General features: G+C 63.2%; 2 protein-coding genes across 20 annotated transcripts in view; both read right to left on the reverse strand.

Annotated features, from left to right (window-relative positions):
* Nucleotides 1-718: 718 nt before the first annotated feature.
* LOC122388663 lies at nucleotides 719-17,700 on the reverse strand. Its single transcript, XM_043379933.1, has 8 exons — nucleotides 17,615-17,700; nucleotides 16,563-16,783; nucleotides 16,098-16,201; nucleotides 10,547-10,653; nucleotides 4,693-8,505; nucleotides 3,506-4,474; nucleotides 2,242-3,243; nucleotides 719-2,014 (listed from the first exon to the last, which is right to left on the reverse strand). The coding sequence occupies exons 1-8, from the start codon at nucleotides 17,639-17,641 to the stop codon at nucleotides 1,157-1,159; spliced, it is 7,101 nt and encodes a 2,366-aa protein (XP_043235868.1). The 5' UTR covers nucleotides 17,642-17,700; the 3' UTR covers nucleotides 719-1,156.
* A 994-nt stretch (nucleotides 17,701-18,694) lies between these two features.
* Nucleotides 18,695-19,610, reverse strand: part of LOC122388652 (syntaxin-binding protein 5-like) — a 111,035-nt gene continuing 110,119 nt past the window's right edge. For all 19 annotated transcript variants that reach the window (XM_043379906.1, XM_043379905.1, XM_043379908.1 and 16 more), the window contains one exon: nucleotides 18,695-19,587. In XM_043379906.1, coding sequence (XP_043235841.1) covers nucleotides 19,325-19,587 — 263 coding nt within the window. In that variant the 3' untranslated portion in view covers nucleotides 18,695-19,324. The remainder of the gene's footprint in view (nucleotides 19,588-19,610) is intronic.

Consider the following 19,610-nt stretch of genomic DNA (forward strand, 5'->3'; position numbering starts at 1 on the left):
TTGATCGGCTTATGACCTGGAGCAGCGCAAAAGGTTTACCAGAGCAAATCACGTGGATGCCTCTGAACTGAAGCGGTGCCCTGTCTGCTAGGAGGCGGACACCCCACAGCACTTGCTGACACGCTGCCCGACCCTGATTGGGACCCGCCTGTCCTATATGCCTGCTGGGGTCTACTCACCCTCAACTGAGGGGCCTGCGCCCAGCGGAGCCGCATGGCTCCGGCCGGGCGAGGAGGGTTCATTACGTACAGTGTCATTGCCTAACAGCTTCTGACCGACTGCCGCTAAGTCTCATCAGCTCGTACCGTTCACAGTGGCCCGGAGATCACATTTGACGAACATTCTCCACTAATCTGAGTGGCGTCCCCTCCCCCTCCGTCATTCCCGTGTCCCCAGTGCCCGCGGGCGACATAAGCGCTACCGCTGGAAACCACCGTTCCCCGTTCCGGACAACAGAATGTCAGAGTTGTAACGGCTCCGGCGACCATAGTCCTGGGCCCAGGACCGGACTAGCGCAGACCCGCGCGGCCGTGTTGCCGCACTCTCCCGCTTGAATCATAAGGGATCGGCAGTGCCCCACGTCTGCTCCGTACGAGCGTCCCGGCCTGACCCGTCAGATGGGATGGTGGCCATTTTCACAGTGGCTCCACCCGACTGGCCGGCTCCACTGATAGCCAACCGACCACCTGCTCCCATCAACCCATCTGCACTGCTCCGGTAAGATGTGTGAATGAAGTTTATTTACGACGGCAATATATAATATAACAATATAACAATACTTCAGATATAACAGAACAGCAGTGAATTGTAACGAGTGTGTCATTCGGATGGGCGGTTCTAGGTATTTCTAGCACAATCGTGACCGCTCGTAATCGTGATTGTAATTGTAACGACCATATCCCACCCGGACGCAAGAGACTAGGGGTCTAATTCACAATCCCCTGCATTCCATAAAAACAGCACCCACCGGCCGTGAATATATGAACATGCCGCGCCAGCTCCTGGGCCACTAAAATGGACCCTGCGGCACCCGTGTAAAATCGAACACCGACTCGAGGCACCCACCCTGATAGCGGCCTCGGACACCCAGATTCACGTCCCCGCGCTCCGCACAGAGCTCCCCCGGCCGCCCCACTCGCCCCTCCCTCTGGAGCGCCTACCCCAGTCCGGCCAGTATATCGTCCACCACATCCACCTCCTGTTCAGTGAGGAACGGGTCGTGGTCGTCCGTACCGTGACCGTGGTCGTGCTCGTGCTCCGGATGCTGTCCGTCCCCTCCCTGTCCATGTTCGTGTCCGTTCTCCTGTCCTTGCTGCTTCTCGTCTTCCAGTTCCTGTTCCGGCTCCTGTCCGTGCTCCTGTTCCGGCTCCTCTCCCTCCTCCAGCTCCTGATCCTGATCCTGCGTCCCGTCGGCGCCGTCAGTCTCCTGGGGTGAAGAGAGCGGCTCCTGCGGCGGCTCGGCGGCGGCCGGTGCCGCCGGCAGCGGACCGGGCACGGGCTGCGCGCCCGGCGCCGCCGTGGCCGGGATCTCGGTGACCGCCGGCGGCGCGGCCGGCCCGCCGTCCACCTCCTCGCCGGCCAGCGCGGCCAGGAAGCAGCCCAGGCTGTGCGGCAGCGCGCGGCCCATCTGCTCCACGATGCCGGCCGGTCCGGCGGTGCCCTGGCGGCGCGCGCGCGGCGCCTTGGTCAGCCGCAGCCGGGACAGCTCGGCCAGCGGCGCCATCAGCTGGCGCAGCTCGCCGGCGGCGAAGCGCAGCTCGGCGGCGGCCAGCTGCCGGCAGACGCGCTCCAGCTCGGCGCGCTGCAGCCGGTCCAGCGCAGACACAGCCTCGAGCACGGTGGTGCGCAGCCGCGGCCGACTCACAGACAGCACGCGCACGTTGCGCTCGCGCAGCAGCTGCACCAGAGAGGCCGGCCGCACGAACGCGCCTAATATCGTCTGCCAGACGCGCCACGTGTTGGCCACCAGGTCGGCAGCGCGCAGTGTCACAGAGCCGCTGTCGGAGGCCCGCTGCTGTAGAGCAGAAGGGCGGAGAGAGCGTTAAAACACGCAGGTGAACGGAGTGCAGACGTCGACACTGCACGGGCGATGTAGATGAAATGGTATCACATTATCGCACAGGTTATCAGTCATGAGTACTAATACTTTTAAGTTATACTACGAACAAAGTTACACTGCGAAAATGTCTATCCACATCACAAGCATCATAAGCGCAGACTATCGTCGAATTGGCCACCTACCCTGACGGGCGGCCGCGGCGGCAGCTCCTCCGGCGCGGTGTCGGTCGACTTGGCCTCCAGGATCTCCTCCAGGTGATATCCCGGCACGTGCTCCACGAAGCAGGCGGTGAGCGCCACCACGGCCTCGGTCAGGTTGTGGTCGTTCCGCGCCTCGGAGAGCGGCACGCCGCCGGCGCCTGCCGCCAGCAGGGCGCCCAGCCGCTCCAGCGGCGCCATGTGCTGCTCCAGCACCAGCAGCGGGAACTGGTAGCGGCCGGCCGAGCCGCGCACGGCGCCCATCAGCCAGCGCATCTGAACACTGACCGACGCCGGGCCGACGGCCGCCGCCCGGCCAACCGACAGCGACGAGAACACCGGGTCCGACTTGAACAGGCTGAAGAACGTCAGCCCCATGTCGAACAGGTCCTTCATCAGGACCTCCAGGTCTCCGAGCACGGCTGGGTCGCTGTTGGCTTCCTCCAGTAGCTGACACCGAGCCAGCTCGGCCGGCGGCGGCGGCGGCGGCGCCGTGGGCGGCGACGGCGTGCCCCAGGCGTCGGCCGTCCGCCCGCCGGCCAGCGCCGCCGAGAAGCAGCCCAGGCTGTGCAGCAGCGCGTAGCCCATGTGCCGGATGACGGCCGACGGTCCGGCGGCGATCGCCTGCCGGCCGGCGGCGCCCGTGGTGAGCAGCAGGTCGGTGATATCGGCCAGGTAGTCCATCAGGTGGCGCAGCTCCCCGACGGCCGGCTGCAGCCGCGAGTCGGCGCCGGCCAGCGCGGCGCACAGCCGCCGCAGCTCGGTCAGCTCGGCCGGCCGCAGCGCGCCCACGGCCGACAGCAGAGCGGCGCGCAGCTCCGAGTCGCGCAGCGAGAGCACACGCACGTTGGTCGACTGGTGCAGCTGGACGTCCGTGGTCGGACGGACGAAGCTGTTGAACATGGCGATCCAGTTGGTCCAGATGCGGACCATGATGCCAGACAGGCGGGTCGCCACAGACGACTCCTGGGCCGGCACGTTCCTCGCCTGTAACCGGCATACACACACGGGTCACGGGAGGTTTAGAGAGGTCTCATGGAAGAGACCTAATCGACGTCATGAATTGGTGACAAGCCATTACTTATCTAGGAGTCTCGTGAGGGCAAAGCTTTCGGCAAAGCTGGAAGAAAGAAGCTGGAAGAAACTATGACTATTATTTGGCAGAGTAGCATGCATCCGCTTGACCACAAAGACTACCACAAGATAACACTCACAGTAAAACCAGACGCCTTCCCGCCGTGAGTCTCACCTCGATATCGACGGTCTCCATCCGGCTCACCACGGAGAGCGCCGCCCGGGCCCCGGCCGCCTGCTCCAGCTCGAAGCCGGGCACGTGCTCCACAAAGCAGGCCGTCATCAGCGACACGGCCGCGGTGAGGTTGTGGTCCTGTGTGGCGGGCTCCGCGGCCGGCCGGTCGGCGCCGGCCGCCAGCAGCGTCCGCAGCCGGTCCAGCAGCGAGATGTAGTCCTCGGCGGCGGCCAGCGGCGGCCGGAAGCGGCCCGCGCTGCCGGCCACCACGCGAACCAGCCGCTCCGTCTGCAGGCTGGCCGCAGAGGCGGCCGCGTCCACGCGAGGTACGGCCGCCGCCCGGCGCGCGCCTGGCTCCAGGCTGAACGCGCCCGTGAACTTGAGCCCGATCTTATAGAGCATCTCGGCGAACACGGGCATGTTGTCGAGGATGGCCTCGGCCGAGTCCTCCAGAGACGGGCAGGTGGCCGGCGCCGGGGCGGTCGGCGCGCTGAGCTCCCGACTGGCAGACGGCGCCCACGAGCCGGCCAGCGCGCTCAGCAGGCAGTCCAGGCCGGCGAGCAGCGCGTCCCCGACGTGGCGCACCACGGCCGCCGGCCCGGTCTGCACGGCACCGCCGCCGCCCGGCCCGGAGGTCAGCATCAGATCACTCATGTCTGCGAGCAGCGCCATCAGGTGGCGCAGCTCGGAGACGGCGTGCCGCAGCTCGCCGCTGCCGGCGGCCAGCGCGGCCAGCAGTCGGCGCAGCTCAGCCCGCCGGGCGCGGCTCAGCCCGGCTACGGCGCGGCGCAGCTCGGCGCGCAGCTCCACCGGCCGCAGAGACACCACGCGCAGGTTCTGCTCCGAGCGCAGCTGCACGCTGGACGCGCGACCAACGAACGTGTTGAGGAGGAACCGGTACAGCTCCCAGACGCGCTCCAGGGCAGAGGAGAGGCGCAGCGTCACAGAGCTGCCGCCGTCCGACCGCTCCTGTCGGCAGCAGCGTGGGGTGGGTCTCACAAACAGCGGATGGTGAACAGTTGTAAGGGCACAGATAGCATTTCTGTTCTACACCACAGAATACTTGCCTAGGTAATAAGTCGGTCGTAATAATAAACCGATCACGGCAAGTTAAGATTTACACGACTACAGTGCCATCAGCTGTAGGGACTGTCGCTAGCCTCAGAGACGGTAAGCGCCTCACTGACCTGCAGCCGCGCCGTGTTCCGTCGGATCTGGGCAAACGCCGTCCCGCCGTCCAGGTTGTTCTCCACGCTGAAGCCGGGCACGCCGTCGATGAAGCAGGAGGTGAGCGCCGTCACCGCCATGGTCAGGTTGTACTCGGGGCCGGCCGGCGCGCGGCGCCGCTCGGCCCCGCTGCGCAGCAGCCGCCGCAGTCGGTCCAGCGCGCCGGCGCGGCCCTCCAGCGCCGACAGCGCGAACTGGAAGCGCACCTGACTGCCGGCCACGGCCCGCACCAGCCGCGCCATCTGCCGGTCGCCGCTGGAGCGCGCCCGCAGCCGGAGCGACTCGGGCAGCGCCGAGCGCGCCGCCGGCCCGTCCGGCCGCACCGCCTGGAACAGCTCCAGACCGATCCGGAACAGGGAGTCGGCCAGAACGCGCGCGTCACGGGTCAGCGCCTGGCGCGCGGCTGCCTCCTCGAACGGCGGGCACTGCGGCCGGTCGGAGGCCTGCTGCGACCTCGCCGCCGCCGTGGATGGGGCTGGAGGAGCCGTGGAGGCCGCTGGAGGTTCCGTGGAGGCGGCTGGAGGCGCCGTGGAGGCAGGTGGGGTCACAGCGGGGGTCGACTGTAAAACACCGGCGGACGAGGTGATCGGCACGCCTTCGGAGACCTCAGTAGGGCTGGGTGTAGACGCGCGCGCCAGGCCCCCCGATGTGTCTTCTGTAGTGGGAGTTGAACTGTCCTCCGTACTAGGGGTAGTAGTGTTGGCTGTCGATAAACCGGCGGGGACGTCCGTTGGACTGGCCGGTGATACGTCCGCCCCTCCAGTTTCCGCACTCTGGGGGTCTTCATCTGGATTTGTGCCTTCATCTTCACCACCTTCACCTCGTTTCTCAAACTCATTCGCTTCGTCAGGATAATCCTCATGGTCGTCATCTTCGTCTGCGTGAGTGGGCCGGTTGTCCCGCGATCCCATAGCGGTCAGGATGTTGGCCACGTACTTGAGCTCGAGGTCGAAGGTGCGCTGGATGGCGCGCCGCTGCTGCCGCAGCTGCTCGTCCAGCCGCTGGCGCTGCTCGCTGAAGAGCGCCCCCAGAGCGCTCCGGTGCCGGTCCATGATGTCCTCCACCAGCCGCATAGCGTTCAGCCGGTCGGCCGGCACGGCGGCCGGCGCCAGGGCCGCGGCCGCCGGCCGGTCGTCAGTCAGCTCGCCCATCCGGTCCATGATGAGACTGCTGGCGTGCCCTCCGACCACCCGGTGGGCCGACCCGTCGGCAGCGCGGCCCGACAGCCCGGCCGAGGGGAGTCGCATCACCAGCGCGGCCGCCCGCTCTCCCTCCTCGTCCTCCGGCCCGTCCTCTCCTCCCGCCGGCTCCTCCGACGGCAGGTCCTCCGCTGTCACCGGCGGCGACCCCATCATCCCCTGCGCCCAGCCCGACAGGCCCGGCCGCGGCGGCACCGCCCAGGTCGGAGAGCCGTGCGCCGGCGGCGGACCCCTCCCGCAGGCGGCCTTGCCGAGCCCGTAGGCGGCGGCCAGCAGGCCGGCCAGCCGGATGTGGTCCTCTGTCAGCTGGTACGGCTGCAGTGGCCACTGCGGCAGCGCGCCGGCCAGGCCAGCCAGGTGCTGCAGCGCCTGGCTGATGTTGTGCGTCTGGTGGTCGGCGCTGGGCAGCAGCGGCGCGCGGCCCGGCGGCCGACGGCGCGGCGGCGCCTCCTCGCGCGGGGCCATGTCACCACGGAGCGGGCCGCGGCCGGGCCCGTCCGAGCCACCCCCCTCCTCCCCGGCGAACATGGCCAGCACCATGGGCGGCCGCTGGCGGTCCGGGTCCGGTGGCGGCGCGTCTCGGCACTCCCCAGAGACGGTCTGCGTGACAGTGACGGTGGTGGAGGACGGCCTGGTGGGCGTCGGCTGCACCCGCGGACCGGCAGCGAACGGCGTCGTGCCGGCGGGCCGCTCCGTCGTAGGCAGCGCCCTGGTACCGGTCGTGCTGGAGACTGTCTCAGCAGTGTCAGCCGTCGCAGCAGCGTCCGTAGTCGCCGCAGCAGCGTCCGTAGTCGCCGCAGCAGCGTCCGTAGTCGCCGCAGCAGCGTCCGTAGTCGCCGCAGCAGCGTCCGTAGTCGCCGCAGCAGCGTCCGTAGTCGCCGCAGCAGCGTCCGTAGTCGCCGCAGCAGCGTCCGTAGTCGTCGCACCGTCCCTAGTCGTCGTCGCAACGCCGGTGGTCGTCGACGCAACGTCAGCTGTCGTCGCAGCGTCAGTAGTAGCAGGGCTGTCCGTCCTAGGGCTGGCTGTCGTAGTGTCAGCCGCCTTAGTACCAGCGGAGGTAGTGCCAGCGGAGGTAGTGCCAGCGGAAGAAGTGTCGGCGGATGTAGTGCCAGTGGTCGTTGGGCCGGCCGTCGTAATACCAGCCGTCGTAATAACAGCTGTAGTAGCGTCAGCCGCCGTAACGCTGACTGTTGTAGTGTCAGCGTAGGTATTGCTCCTTGGTACTGCTGTAGTGGAGTCACGCGGTGTAGTATCGGCTGGGGTGGTGGCGGCGGCTCCTATTGACCAAGTAGGAGTTGTACCGCCTCTCGTAGTAGTTTCACCGCTGTCAGGAGTGGCAGCGCTGGGTGTTGTCAGGAGCGAGTCGGACTCGGGTCGGCGCGGGCTCTCCGGTATGAGCGTCCTCTCCCGCGGGGCGCCGGTGGTACTGGCTGTCCCTGACGTCACATCGCCCCCTATGGAGTTGGCTGGCTGACTCTCAGTCCCTGCCGTCACATCAGCGGTGCTCGACGTCACCGCTGCCGCCTCTGGCGTCACGGTGGGAGATTCCGTCTCGGTTGCAGCTTCCGTAGCAGCAGTCGCCGCTTCAGTAATTGCAGTCGCCGCTTCAGTTTCCGTAGTCGCAGTCGCCGCTTCCGTGCTAGTCTTCGCAGCCTGCGTGCTCGTAATCACCGCTTCCGTAGTTGTAGTCGCAGTCACAGCCTCCACGCTCGTAGTCTCAGGTTTTGTAGTCGTAGTCGTGGCTCCCGTGCTCGCGGTTGCCGCTCCCTTGGTCGTAGATACATCTTCCGTGGTCGTAGTCGCAGCTTTCGCAGTCGTAGTCGCAGCTTCCTTGGTCGTAGTCGCAGCTTCTGAAGTCGCAGTTGCCGCTTCCGTACTCGCCCTCGCAGCCTGCGTGCTCGTAGCCACAGCTGCCGCGGTTGTAGTCGCCGCTCTCGTGCTCTTGGTTGCAACTTTCGTGGTCTTAGTCGCAGGCTGCGTACTTGTAGCCGTTTCTGTAATCGTTTCGCCTTCCGTAGTCTCGGTTGCGGCTCCCGTCGTCGTGGTTGCTTGTTCTGTTATTATGGCAGCTTCTGTCGTGATTGAAGCCTCGTTAGTCGTGGTGCTAGCTTCCTCAGTCGATGTCTCGGTGCTCGTCACGGGTGCCGGTTCGGTGATATCGACTGCCGGCGTCGTCTCTGGCTGCGCTCCAGTCAGCAGTGCTGCGGTGCCGGGGTTACCAGTGGTGGTGGTCCCGGTACTGGCCGCAGAGGTCCCCAGACTCTCAGCAGAGGTCCCCGGACTGGCAGCAGAGGTCCCCGGACTGGCCGCAGAGGTCCCCGGACTGGCAGCAGAGGTCCCCGGACTGGCAGCAGAGGTCCCCGGACTCCCAGCCGAGGTCTCGTGTCCCCTGGCGCCCGGCGGCGGCATTGCCGCGGTCGTGGCCGCCATCCTGGGCCCCTCGTCGAACGGCGCCTCTGTGGTAGTGGCAGTACCGGCTCCACCAGCCTCACACCGGCAGCCGGACTCGATGTCCATCAGGTCAAAGACGAGCCGCCGGCCGTCGACCCGCAGCAGCATCTGGGGCGCGTACACCTGCCGCGGGGGTACACGGGCGTCAGAGGGTAGCAGAGGAGTAACTCTGGGGCGCGTACACCTGCCGCGGGGGTACACGGGCGTCAGAGGGTAGCAGAGGAGTAACTCTGGGGCGCGTACACCTGCCGCCGGAGACACGGGCGTCAGAGGGTAGCAGAGGAGTAACTCTGGGGCGCGTACACCTGCCGCGGGGGTACACGAGCGTAAGAGGGTAGCAGAGGAGTAACTCTGGGGCGCTTACACCTGCTGCGGGGGTACACGGGCGTCAGAGGGTAGCAGAGGAGTAACTCTGGGGCGCTTACACCTGTCGCGGGAGTACACGGGCGTCAGAGGGTAGCAGAGGAGTAACTCTGGGGCGCTTACACCTGTCGCCGGGGTACACGAGCGTCAGAGGGTAGCAGAGGAGTAACTCTGGGGCGCTTACACCTGCCGCCGGCGAACCGGGCGTCAGAGGGTAGCAGACGGGTGATGGGGACGGTAAGGAGTTACTCTGGGGCGCGTACACCTGCCACCGGAGACACGGGTGTCACGACACGGGAGCGGTGCAGGGAGAGGATGGGGACCGGTGTAGTGAGAGGCGAGTTGTCGGTAGGGCGAGAGAGGATAGCAGCGAAACCGGGTGACGACGAGAGGCGGCGGCCGTTCTAATTGAAGTTCAAGTTGAAGCTGTCCATGGAAAGAGGCCTCTTTCAAAGGGCCTGTGACTTCCTCGCTTTCATTTTTACTTTCCTTCAATCGACATTCCTTAACCCTATTCCTGGTGGGGGGGGGGCCTTTAAGGCCCCCCTTCAGGTTTTTCTTGTGCCATTGCCAAACGCCGCAAGACTGAAAGCTCATACTCGGTGACTTTTTCTAAACATTCATTACGCACATTTTGACCAAAAAAAAGTTGCCGGGTCAGGTCAGGTCAGGTCACCAGAGGCGGTTTGGTGACCCCACCTCAGAAAAGTTTGCAATCACGCCAGAGCTAGAGTTTTTGACCGATCAATTTCTTCTCTTCAGGTTTTAGTTAGGGTACCAGTATGTGCAATTTGTATATCTCAGAAGTTTCATATCTGTGACCTGAGGTCAGGCCAGACTCGTGACCTTTACATTGCAAGCCTATGGGAAAATATTGAAACGCCTCCTGCTTCGTGTAAACGAGTCAAAACCACCCAATTCTTTCAGTATTATGAAAGAATATCTCATCGGTGATGATCCTGGTGTCGCTAATTGACAGGGGCACCGGCAAAGGTCATCTGAGGTCATGTGACGTCATAAATCGTTTTTCTGTCAATAAATCACGACATGATGGTGCTAAAGACTTGTAAGTGGCACCAAACTGCTCGCCTGGTCAAGGCACGTCGTTTGGTATGCAGCATGACCATACCCCACAACCTCATTGATGAATGACCTGACCTTGACCTCAGGTCAAATTTCAACTTGACCTGTGAAGGTCATCACATACTTATTTCGCATCGCCTCGGCGAGAGCAACAAAAAATGTATTGGTTTTATGTCTCTATGTTTCTTAGTTTAAAAGTTATATAGGTAACTAATTCCAAAACATTTTATCGTTGATGACCTCTGGTGACCTCAATATTGACCTGACCTGAAAATGTTTTATGTAAAAGTTGTAGATCTTTAAACGACCTATCAAAAGCCGTTTGCCGTTTGTCGCTGCGATGTGTAGTTTTTGAGATCTAAAGGGGGGCCGAATCGCCCCCCCCCCCGCCCAGTTTCTTGTCCCGGCGGAGCCCGCCAGGAATAGGGTTAAGAGTATTTACTTCAGAGTATTTACGAACTACTGAGGCTCTTAAAGGCGTTGTAATCAAACCGTAAAAAGATGCATGCCAGAGCAATACAGTAGACGTTTATCGCGCAATTAACGCTTATTGTAGGCCATGCTATTTAATGCAGCTATGAGATCTCCCCCCGCAATGGACTGCAAGAAAATATTCTTGGAACATTCAATGCTGGGAACATTACATGACATGTTCATTGTCCAGCACCAACACATATGCTGGAAGTCGTGGGTCCGTTGCTCGAGCCGCCGGTCTCACCTGGGTGCACGTGGAGTTTGTATGCGGACACCGGTCAGAGTCGCAGGAGGCCATCAGGACCGGCTGCACGCGGGTGGGCGGCGCCTGTGCCACCGCAACGCGCCGGCCTGGGGACAACAGACAGCACGACTCATCATCAGGGCGACAGACAAAATACACACAGGACTCACCAGGAACCACGAAATGAGGAAGCCCGATACACGTCAATCATCGGCGATAAGACTAACTCGAAAATGCACAGCTGGTCATAAGTAACCGTAAAAATAAGATAAAGAATATGCAACATAAACAATACATGTCATGAACTGCTTTTAATCATAAGAAGTTAAGGCTTTGGAACCGGATATGCAATTCAACTTTAAGCAAATGCCGGAGACATTAATACATTGCAGGTCAAAATGCTGACTTCATATAGCCAGGCCTGAGAAGTATTCGTAAAAATTATACGGGCGATCTTAATAACAATCCAGTCATATGCCTAATCGCCTCAAAATGCCCATAAATATGTGTCGCGCTGCATCTAATAGCGCTATGTCACGGTAAATAAAAATACAAACATGCTCCTGCCATTAACGGCGTCTATGCCCAGGAATGTTCAATATGCCGGCACGACTCGCAAGTGGGGTTCGACGACGGCCGCCTCCGGTCCCGAGAGGGGACCAGGTGGACCCCGGACGGCTGCCGGCTGCCTCGGCGGCTGGCGGCCACCAAACGGCCGTCCTTCCTCACCGGAGCCGCACGACGGCGGCGACACCAGCGACTTGGGTTTTCCAAGGCGGGGCGAGGTAGTCCGGCCAGCCTCGCCCTGCTTATTCTTCTGGCCGGAGACGTGGAGCGGAATCCCGGTCCTTCACGCTGCTCCGCCTGCGCAAGATGGATGACCAGGAGGAGTGCACGGCGGAGAGGCGGGGACTGGGACCTGATCTGTGACGCCTGCTCCGCGGGCTGGTGAGGCTTGGCGTCCCGGAGCCGCCGGAACCGGGGATCGGGGGGCGCGAAGAGGGCCCTGCCCCGGTGCCGCCGACGCCGCCTCCGGCGCTGGACGTGCCGGGCCCCCCGGCTGGGGGCTCCGCGGCGGCCCCGCCGGTCTTGACCCCCCACCTTGACTGCCGAGGAGGAGGGGCTCTGGTGGGGTCGCCGGTTGCCAGGCCGGGGACGAGAAGGACGAGAAGAGCGGAGCGGGCGCCGCCGCCGACCCTGGCTGCGCCGGGGCCCGCGCTCGGGGGCGGCGCGGCCGGACCGCCGCAGCTGACCCCGCAGGTGCGGGAGGTCCGCCCGGGCGGGGGCCGGCGCATGCTGCGTCGTTCGGCGGTGCGGGGCCCGGTGGCGCCCCCGGTCCTGACTACGCCGGGACCTGCGCTCGGGGCTGCTCAGGCTGACCCACCGACTTTGACACCGATCCGGGGCGGGCGACGCCGAGGGGCCCGTGGGCCTCGGGTGGAGCGCCCGCCTCCCGGGACGGGCCGAGTCAGGGTGCGCCTGCTCCAGTGGAACGCTGACGGCGTCGCCTCCAAGAAAGTGGAACTAACCAAGTACCTCCATGATACTCAACCGGATCTTGTTGCTATACAGGAAAGCAAGCTGAGTGATGGAGATGAGTTCACCGTGTCGGGATACCATGTTATCAGAGCCGACAGGCGGCGGGGGCGCCGGGATGACACACAGGCCGGCGGGGGCGTCGTCACGCTGGTGCGCGAAGGCATCGCCTTCAGATGCCTGGAGCGCCCGTGCGTGGCACCCAACGACCGCACCTCAGACTGGTGTGTCGTCGAAATGTGTGATGCCCCGAAAATAAACCTGGTCAACATGTATGTTCCACCGATCCGGAGAGGCGACCTGACAGACACGCGGGTACAGAACTTCAACCCAGACCACTGGCCGGCGGGTGAGCGCACCTTCATCTGCGCGGACATCAACGGCCACAGCCCGGCCTGGGATCGACACACCGAAGAGGACGAGCTGGGCAGAGCCGTTGGCGAGTGGTGCGACGGAGCCAACTTCATGGCGGCAAACACCGGCGAGCCGACACGACAGAGCAGGGCGGAGCCCTACACCCTGTCCGCACCTGACGTGACGTTGCACCACGTCAGATGGGCGGGCCGGGTCGCGTGGCACCCCCAGGATGCGCTCTCATCTGACCACCGACCGATCCTCGTGGACATAACGGTCGGAGAGAGGGCCCCGCGGCAGCAGCGTCGTCGCCGGCGGCCCCGCCTGTCCCTCGCGAAGGCGGACTGGACGGAGTACGACCGCCGCGTAGAGGAGGGCGTTCGGGCAATGCCGCCATGGACGGAGCACACTTCGCTGAGGGAAGCCAACGACGAGCTCACAAGGGTAATACTGGAGGCAGCGGAGGCGGCGATCCCGAGAGGGGCCCGCAAGACTCCTAAACCGTGGTGGAATGAGGAGGTGGATGCAGCTGTCAGACGCCGGAACCAGCTGCGCGGCCTGGCCAGAACCGACCCCGGCCAGGGAGCGGCATGGAGAGAGGCAGAACGTGAAGTTCGCAGGCTGATCGTGGAGGCGCGCCGAGCCTCATGGCGCGACTTCACGAGCCAGCTGAGCCTCCGCACCGATGCAAGAAAGGTGTGGGACACGATGAAGGCCCTGGACGGCAAGGGCGCCCCCATGCGGCAAGACGAGGAACTGCGGGTTGGCGCTAAGTCCTACTCCTCAGACAAGAGGAAGGCGGACGCCTTCATGAGGGTGTACGCCGGGGCTAGCCACCTCCCCCCACGGGTCAAGAAAGACCGCCCGTTCCGACATGACCTGACCAAATTCATGAAAGGGCAATGTGCGGGCTGCGATGGAAACCGCGCTGGCTGCTGCACCCCCTTCGGGAGAAGGGAACTGGACATGGCCATCTCCAAACTCGCCGGACGCAAGGCCCCCGGATCTGACGGGGTAACCAACGAGATGATCGTGCACCTCGGCGACGCCGGGCGGGAGAAGCTGCTTGAGCTTGCGAATCTCAGCTGGACCCGGGGTGAACTCCCCTCGATCTGGCGCAAGGGCACAATCGTGCCGATTCTCAAGAAAGGGAAGCCCCGTGACCAGCCCGGCTCCTACCGCCCCGTCAGCCTGCTCAGCTGCCTGGGGAAGGTGGTCGAGCGGCTGGTCCAGGCGCGCCTCTACTGGCTGGTCGAGCGGAGGAACCTGTTGCACCCGGCCCAGGCGGGGTTCCGGCGGGCGCGCTGCACGGAAGACCAGGTGATGAAAGTCACCCAGGCTGTCGCGGACGGATTTCAGAGGAGAAGGAGGACGGTCATGGCCCTGGTTGACTTCAAGCGGGCCTTCGACCGCACGTGGCACATCGGGCTCCTATGGAAGATGGCTGACCTCGGACTGCCGCGCTGCCTGGTGGCGTGGGTCCGTGCTTTTCTGGAGGACCGGCAGGCGCGCGTCCGCTTTAACGGCCAGCTCGGAGGCTACCGCTGCGTGCGGGAGGGCACGCCGCAGGGAGCGGTGCTCTCGCCGCTCCTGTTCCTTCTCTTCATCAATGATATCGCCACCGACTTCCCGCCGGGAGTCGAGATCACCCTCTTCGCAGACGACCTGGCTATCTTCGCCACTGAGAGGACCATCGCCGAGGCTGAGACGAGGGTCCAAGCGGCGCTCAACGAACTGTTAAAGTGGGCGGACCGCTGGAAGATGGAGGTCAGCGCGGAGAAGACCGTGGCCACTGTCTTCACCCTCGACCCTCACGAGGCGAGACGGGAGGCCTGCCTGCACATGAGGACCACCAGGCTACGACACGAACCGACGCCGACCTTCCTGGGGGTCACGTTCGACCGCACACTATCCTTCAAGCAGCATGTGGCCAGCCTCAAGGCCAGGATGGTCAGAAGGTGCAACGCCCTGAGAGCAGTTGGAGGTAAAGCCTGGGGAGCGAGCACCACGGACCTGAGGACGCTCTACCTGGCTTACATCAGGGCGTGCGCGGACTACGCTGCAGCGGGCTGGATGTCAGGAGTGGCCCCCACTACGCTGGAGCAGTTGGAGGTCGCCCAGCGCCAGGCATGCCGGATCATCACCGGCTGCCTCAGGTCCACCCCGGCGCCAGCGCTGGAGCGCGAGGCGGACGTGATGCCGTTCGCGATACGGCGGAGGCAGCTGACGGCCGCGGCGACCCAGCGGCACCTGAGGGACCTCCCGGGGGATCCCCTGCAGCCGGTGCTGACAGCGACGAGGCCCAGACAGCGGCTCCACCGAGATCGAGGCTGGGCCGACACGGGACTCAGTACGTCCTCGGACGCTGGTCTGGGGGACCTCCCGCGGGAGCCGGTGCTGGTGGTCCCACGGACGCCGCCGTGGGAGAGTGCCGCGGGAGGCGTCACCATCAGCAGTGCTGTCGCGAGACCGACAAAGAGAACGGACCCACCGGACAAGCGGTTGGAGGCGGCACAAGAGACCCTGGCGGGACTCCCGCCAGCCGACTATACCGTATTCACAGACGGATCGGCCACAGACGGTGTCGAAAATGGCGGGGCGGGAGCCGTTGTCTTCCGGGGGGCGACGGAGCTGGAGAGGATCCGGACCCCTGCAGGCCGCTGGACCTCCAGCTACCGCGCGGAGCTAACGGCGCTCGACTCTGCCCTCGCGTCCCTCCTGAGGGGCGCGGAGGGCCCTGCTCCGCGGGAGGTACGAATATGCACCGACTCCCAGTCGGCCCTGCGTCGCCTCGCGGAGGGCCCGGCGGCGCAGACGGATGTCCTGGCGGACAGAGTCTGGCAGAGGCTGCTGGACCTAGCCGACCGCGGGACGCACGCGTCCCTGCAGTGGGTTCCCGGCCACGCCGGGCTCCCCGGCAACGAGCTGGCCGACGAGATCGCACGGGAAGCCGCCAACCTGGAGCAGCATGACGTGCCGATAGACCTCCCGTCAGCAAAAGCCAGGCTGAGGAGGCACGCCCACCGGGAGTGGGAACAGCGGCTGCAACCGACCCGCTACGCCCTGCAGAACGGAGTGCGCCGCCCCCCTACGGCTGAGCGCCTGGGACTCTCCCGCCGGGAGTGCGTGGAGGTCGCGAGACTCCGTACCGGCCACTCACTGATGCTGCGGGAGTATCGACACCGAATTGGCCTGGAAGATGACCCCACCTGCCCGGAGTGCGGGCTGGAGGATGAGACATTAACTCACCTCCTGACCGTCTGCCCCGCCCGGGCAGATGCGAGACGAAGGATATTCGGAGAGGACGAGCCGGAGATAAAGGAAGCACTGGGAGACCCGACGAAGCTGGTGGAGCTCCTGAGGCGGCTGGGCCGCCTGTGAGGCGTCCCCCCGTATGGCTTCCAGCCAAGGGCCGGAAACACTTCAACTTCAACTTCAACTCGCAAGTCGCAGCATACTGATTTTGTTTATGCCAATCATGACGAAAAGGAATCATTCTCTGCGATATTAAATTCCAATAATTATTTTCACATTTGTTATGACCCCTTCCCATGAATACATGGCACAATGGAAGCACTCTGAAGTCCGTTCTCAGTCGAGCGCGCCGTGCGGCAGCGGTCTGGAGCCGCGGTCTGGTGCCCCGAGCAGCCCCGGTACCGACCTGTACCGCTGGCGATGGCAGACAGAGGCAGCATCACGTGGATGCGTGGCTGGCAGCAGGGCGGCGACCCGTCCCGCGCGGGCTGCTCCCCCTGACCCGCTGACCTGCGGGGACGGACAGGACGCAGTCTGCTCAGTCGTGGACAGTGTCCGGTGGCTCAACGGTTCAACAGCAATGGCTAGAAACTGGGACGAAATTATCCTGCAAGGCATACAAAGAGATTTTGCCCGACTATCAGAGAGGCAAACTTAGAGTACGAAGATCACAGACGCGGGAAACAGGGCGACAGCTAATGATCCTAAATACGCCGTAAGTATTGTAAAAGTGTACGGAATTCCAATGGAAGCACCTAAAGATACCTGCATTAAAACGACAGAGCTATTCAGTGTTAATAAACAAAGTAGTCCCACCCATCTCCCATCACACACAGCCCGGCGGTGACAGTTCGAGTCCCCGCTCCCCGACCTTTTCCTCCTGGCCAGGTGGTGGACGTGACTCCTCATCCTCTGCACGGTGCGCAGCGACACGAACTGGCGCCACCTGGCGAGCAGCGCCGGCGGCGCGTGGCGGTACTCCTCGCCGGCCACCGAGCAGCTCGTCTGGTTGTCGGCGTGCCCGCGGGCAGAGCCGCCGCCGGCGCACGGCTCGCCGGACGCCCACACCGCCATGGGCAGCAGGCAGACCGACTGAGGGGAGGGTGGGAATTAGCACGGCTCAGAACTCCACACACACACGGCGCTGATCAGTAGGATCAGTAGGTAGTACGACCCCGAGACAGGCCGCCCAGACGGCACTCATTAGAAGGCTGACGACTTTGGACGGAATGGGACTTAGTACCCCAGGAGACTCCCCAGACGGCCTGGCTCAGAAGGACAGACTGCAGATGGAAATGGAATCAGCACGGCCCAGAGCTCTCCACACACAAACGGCCCGGCTCAGTAGACAGACGGAATGTGGGCGGACGGGGTGAGAATCAGCACGGCCCAGAACCCTCCCCACACAAACTCTCGGTAGACAGACGGGCTGTGGATGGAGTGGGACTCGGCACTGCACGGAGGCAGACCGCCCACATGGTCCGGCTTGGCAGACAGACGGACTGTGGACAGCAGCAGGGTGGGACTGGCACGGCACGGCACGGCATGGACCCCTCCTCTTCTACACACACGGCTCGCCAGGCAGACAGACTGACTAAGAAAGGATGGGGATCAGTGGGGCACAATCAGCCTGGCGGCTGGCAGATGACAGGCGGTCGGTAGTTGCATAAAAGTGCGGAAATACGATACAGGGAAGTACAGAGGCAAGTGTAGAGCAGAAATGGCGCCGAAAATGCCATCAGTCGCATGCCATAATCAGAGTTCCGCAATCGTAGGTCCTCTCACCTTACATCTAAAAACCAAAGAGGGCCCAGAGGTAAAAGCCAGCGGACAATATGCACAGAGTTTACAGATTATTTATCAACAAAAAGACCTCCTAACTTGATACGAGTGACCCCTAGCACCCCAACCCGTGTCACTCACCAACCATATGACCGCAGGGCTGGCCATTCCGTCCTCACTCGACACAGTCTGACGGGCCCGGCAGCGGCACCTCGCACACCCCGCCGCAGCCGCCGACTGCCGCCGGCCGCGGCCTGACCCCGTGACCTGGCTCTGGTCAGACAGTGCCCCGGGCGCAGTCAGCTGACCTGCCGGACCCAGACGAGACGCACACAGGGAGGGGAGGGGGCGGGAGACGGCGGGAGACATACCCCGCGCCCGGGGCCTCTCGGACGACGAAAATTCTACGTCGTCCGAGAGACTCCGAACGTGGGGTCTCTCGGAGCTCACAGTCAGCCCGAGGCTGCTATCTGCCCGTCAGACGGTTAAAAACCCGAATATTACCAATAACAACCGGTGAAATCAGAAAGTTCACAATGAACGTGGTCAGATCATTAGCATGAAAAGACACTGACCATGCTTTAGCATTGTAAGTTTACAACTTCGCAACTTTTCTGGGACGCTCCAAAACAGTAACATCACACCTCGGATGGTGTTGGATATTCGACATTCATTCGTCAGCAGTGTTCAAACGTCTCAATTTTCACGAGATACGATCGTTTTGCGTAGACATTCTCCAGAAAAGGTTCGATATCTGAGCCATTCGCATTGAATGGACTGGCATTCCCTTGCCACCATGCCATAGGTCATCATTTCAATATATCTCGAATGTGTTCACATATTTCGTCGGATCGTCACGCATTTCACTTAGCCCAAACGTCCATGTCACTCGGGTGTGCGAGTGGACCAGGGCATTTAAGTAAAAAGCGAACACAATAATACAAACATCTCAGAGGGATACTTTTCAATGTTGAAAGCCATCAGCTGAACTGAGCCATTCGAGGGTTCAGAAACTGCTTAGGCTTTTTGAATGGTTGGGTAGCTTTACGTGAAATCGAAACATTCAACTGGGTGCGAGTCGTGTTGACAAAAAAAAAAAAAAAAAATGATCCTGCAGTCAGACCAAACCCGTCAATGACAAGATGACCAGTGACCACACAGTACCAGCGTATTCCACTTATATCTCAGAGTTATTCCCAGCCCGTTACCACCAAACACTGGTTTAGTCCCTTCAGTGATGGTTTGCCAGTGTATTCATAATCATTCCAGTAACTAACAAAACAACTGCAGCAACTCGAACCAACAATCTAACACCATTTGGCCCAGCGGTCCGTGCTGCCGTCCGGCGGCGGTCTCAGAGGCGGCTCCGGCGCCGCCGCCCGCGCCCCGCCGGCCCCGCCGCCCTCAAGCTCTGCGCGGCGGCCGTCCGGCTCTCACCCAGGGCTATGTGTGCACCGGCCCGCCACGGCGCTCCGCTGCCGCCGCCACCCTAAAGGACACTCACGCACACACGGGCGGTCGGCCGGCGCCCGGCGCCGCTCGCGGCACTGGAAGGCGCCGCCGCCGCCACACGGAATGCAAGATTATCACAAACATAACGCTACTCGGGCAGGGGTTGAGGAAGGCGACCCGCTCTGGGCACTGGGCGCACCCGGCCGCCCCTACCGGCACGCGGCGCCGGCCGCCCGACTAGTACAAATACCCGCCCCGAGCGCAGGCAGTCCTCAGCGCGCGAGTCACACCATGTAAACTGACCCCGGGCGCGCCGCGCACGCCCCGTCCAGCGCGCCATTATTGCCGCCGGCCGCACTCGGTCTGATATCACGCGCGTCCCGACCGCCGCCGGCGCGCTCACAGTTGGTACCACTTTTTGTCCTTGTAGCGCATCATGAGCTGGTGCGCCGTGCTAGAGAAGTTGTCGGCGTCAGCCATGAGCTGTTCAGTGCGGTCCTCCAGCTTGGAGAGCTTCTGGCCGCGCTCGATCATGGCCTGTCGCGCGCGTCCCACGTCGCCGCCGGTGGAGGAGACGCGCGCCTGCAGCTGCTCGGCCTGCGCCGTCGGGCCTGTCAGCAGCTTGGCCACGCTGCGCGACGCCTTGCCGGACGTCTCGCCGACTGACGGAAGAGGAACAGAAAGG

This window comes from Amphibalanus amphitrite, unplaced genomic scaffold, assembly GCF_019059575.1.
Source record: "Amphibalanus amphitrite isolate SeventyFive unplaced genomic scaffold, NRLGWU_Aamphi_draft 000330F_arrow, whole genome shotgun sequence".
Classification (NCBI taxonomy): Eukaryota; Metazoa; Arthropoda; class Thecostraca; order Balanomorpha; family Balanidae; genus Amphibalanus; species Amphibalanus amphitrite.

Bases quoted from the DNA above. Each gene is read 5' to 3' on its own strand.
- LOC122388663 (XM_043379933.1), bottom strand. From the start codon at position 17,641: ATGGCCAGCCCTGCGGTCATATGGTTG. The intron at 16,202-16,562 runs GTCGGGGAGCGG...CCGTCCCCGCAG, and splicing joins CACCTGGCCAGGAGGAAAAG to GTCAGCGGGTCAGGGGGAGC. The intron at 2,015-2,241 runs GTAGGTGGCCAA...TCTGCTCTACAG, and splicing joins CGCCGCGGCCGCCCGTCAGG to CAGCGGGCCTCCGACAGCGG.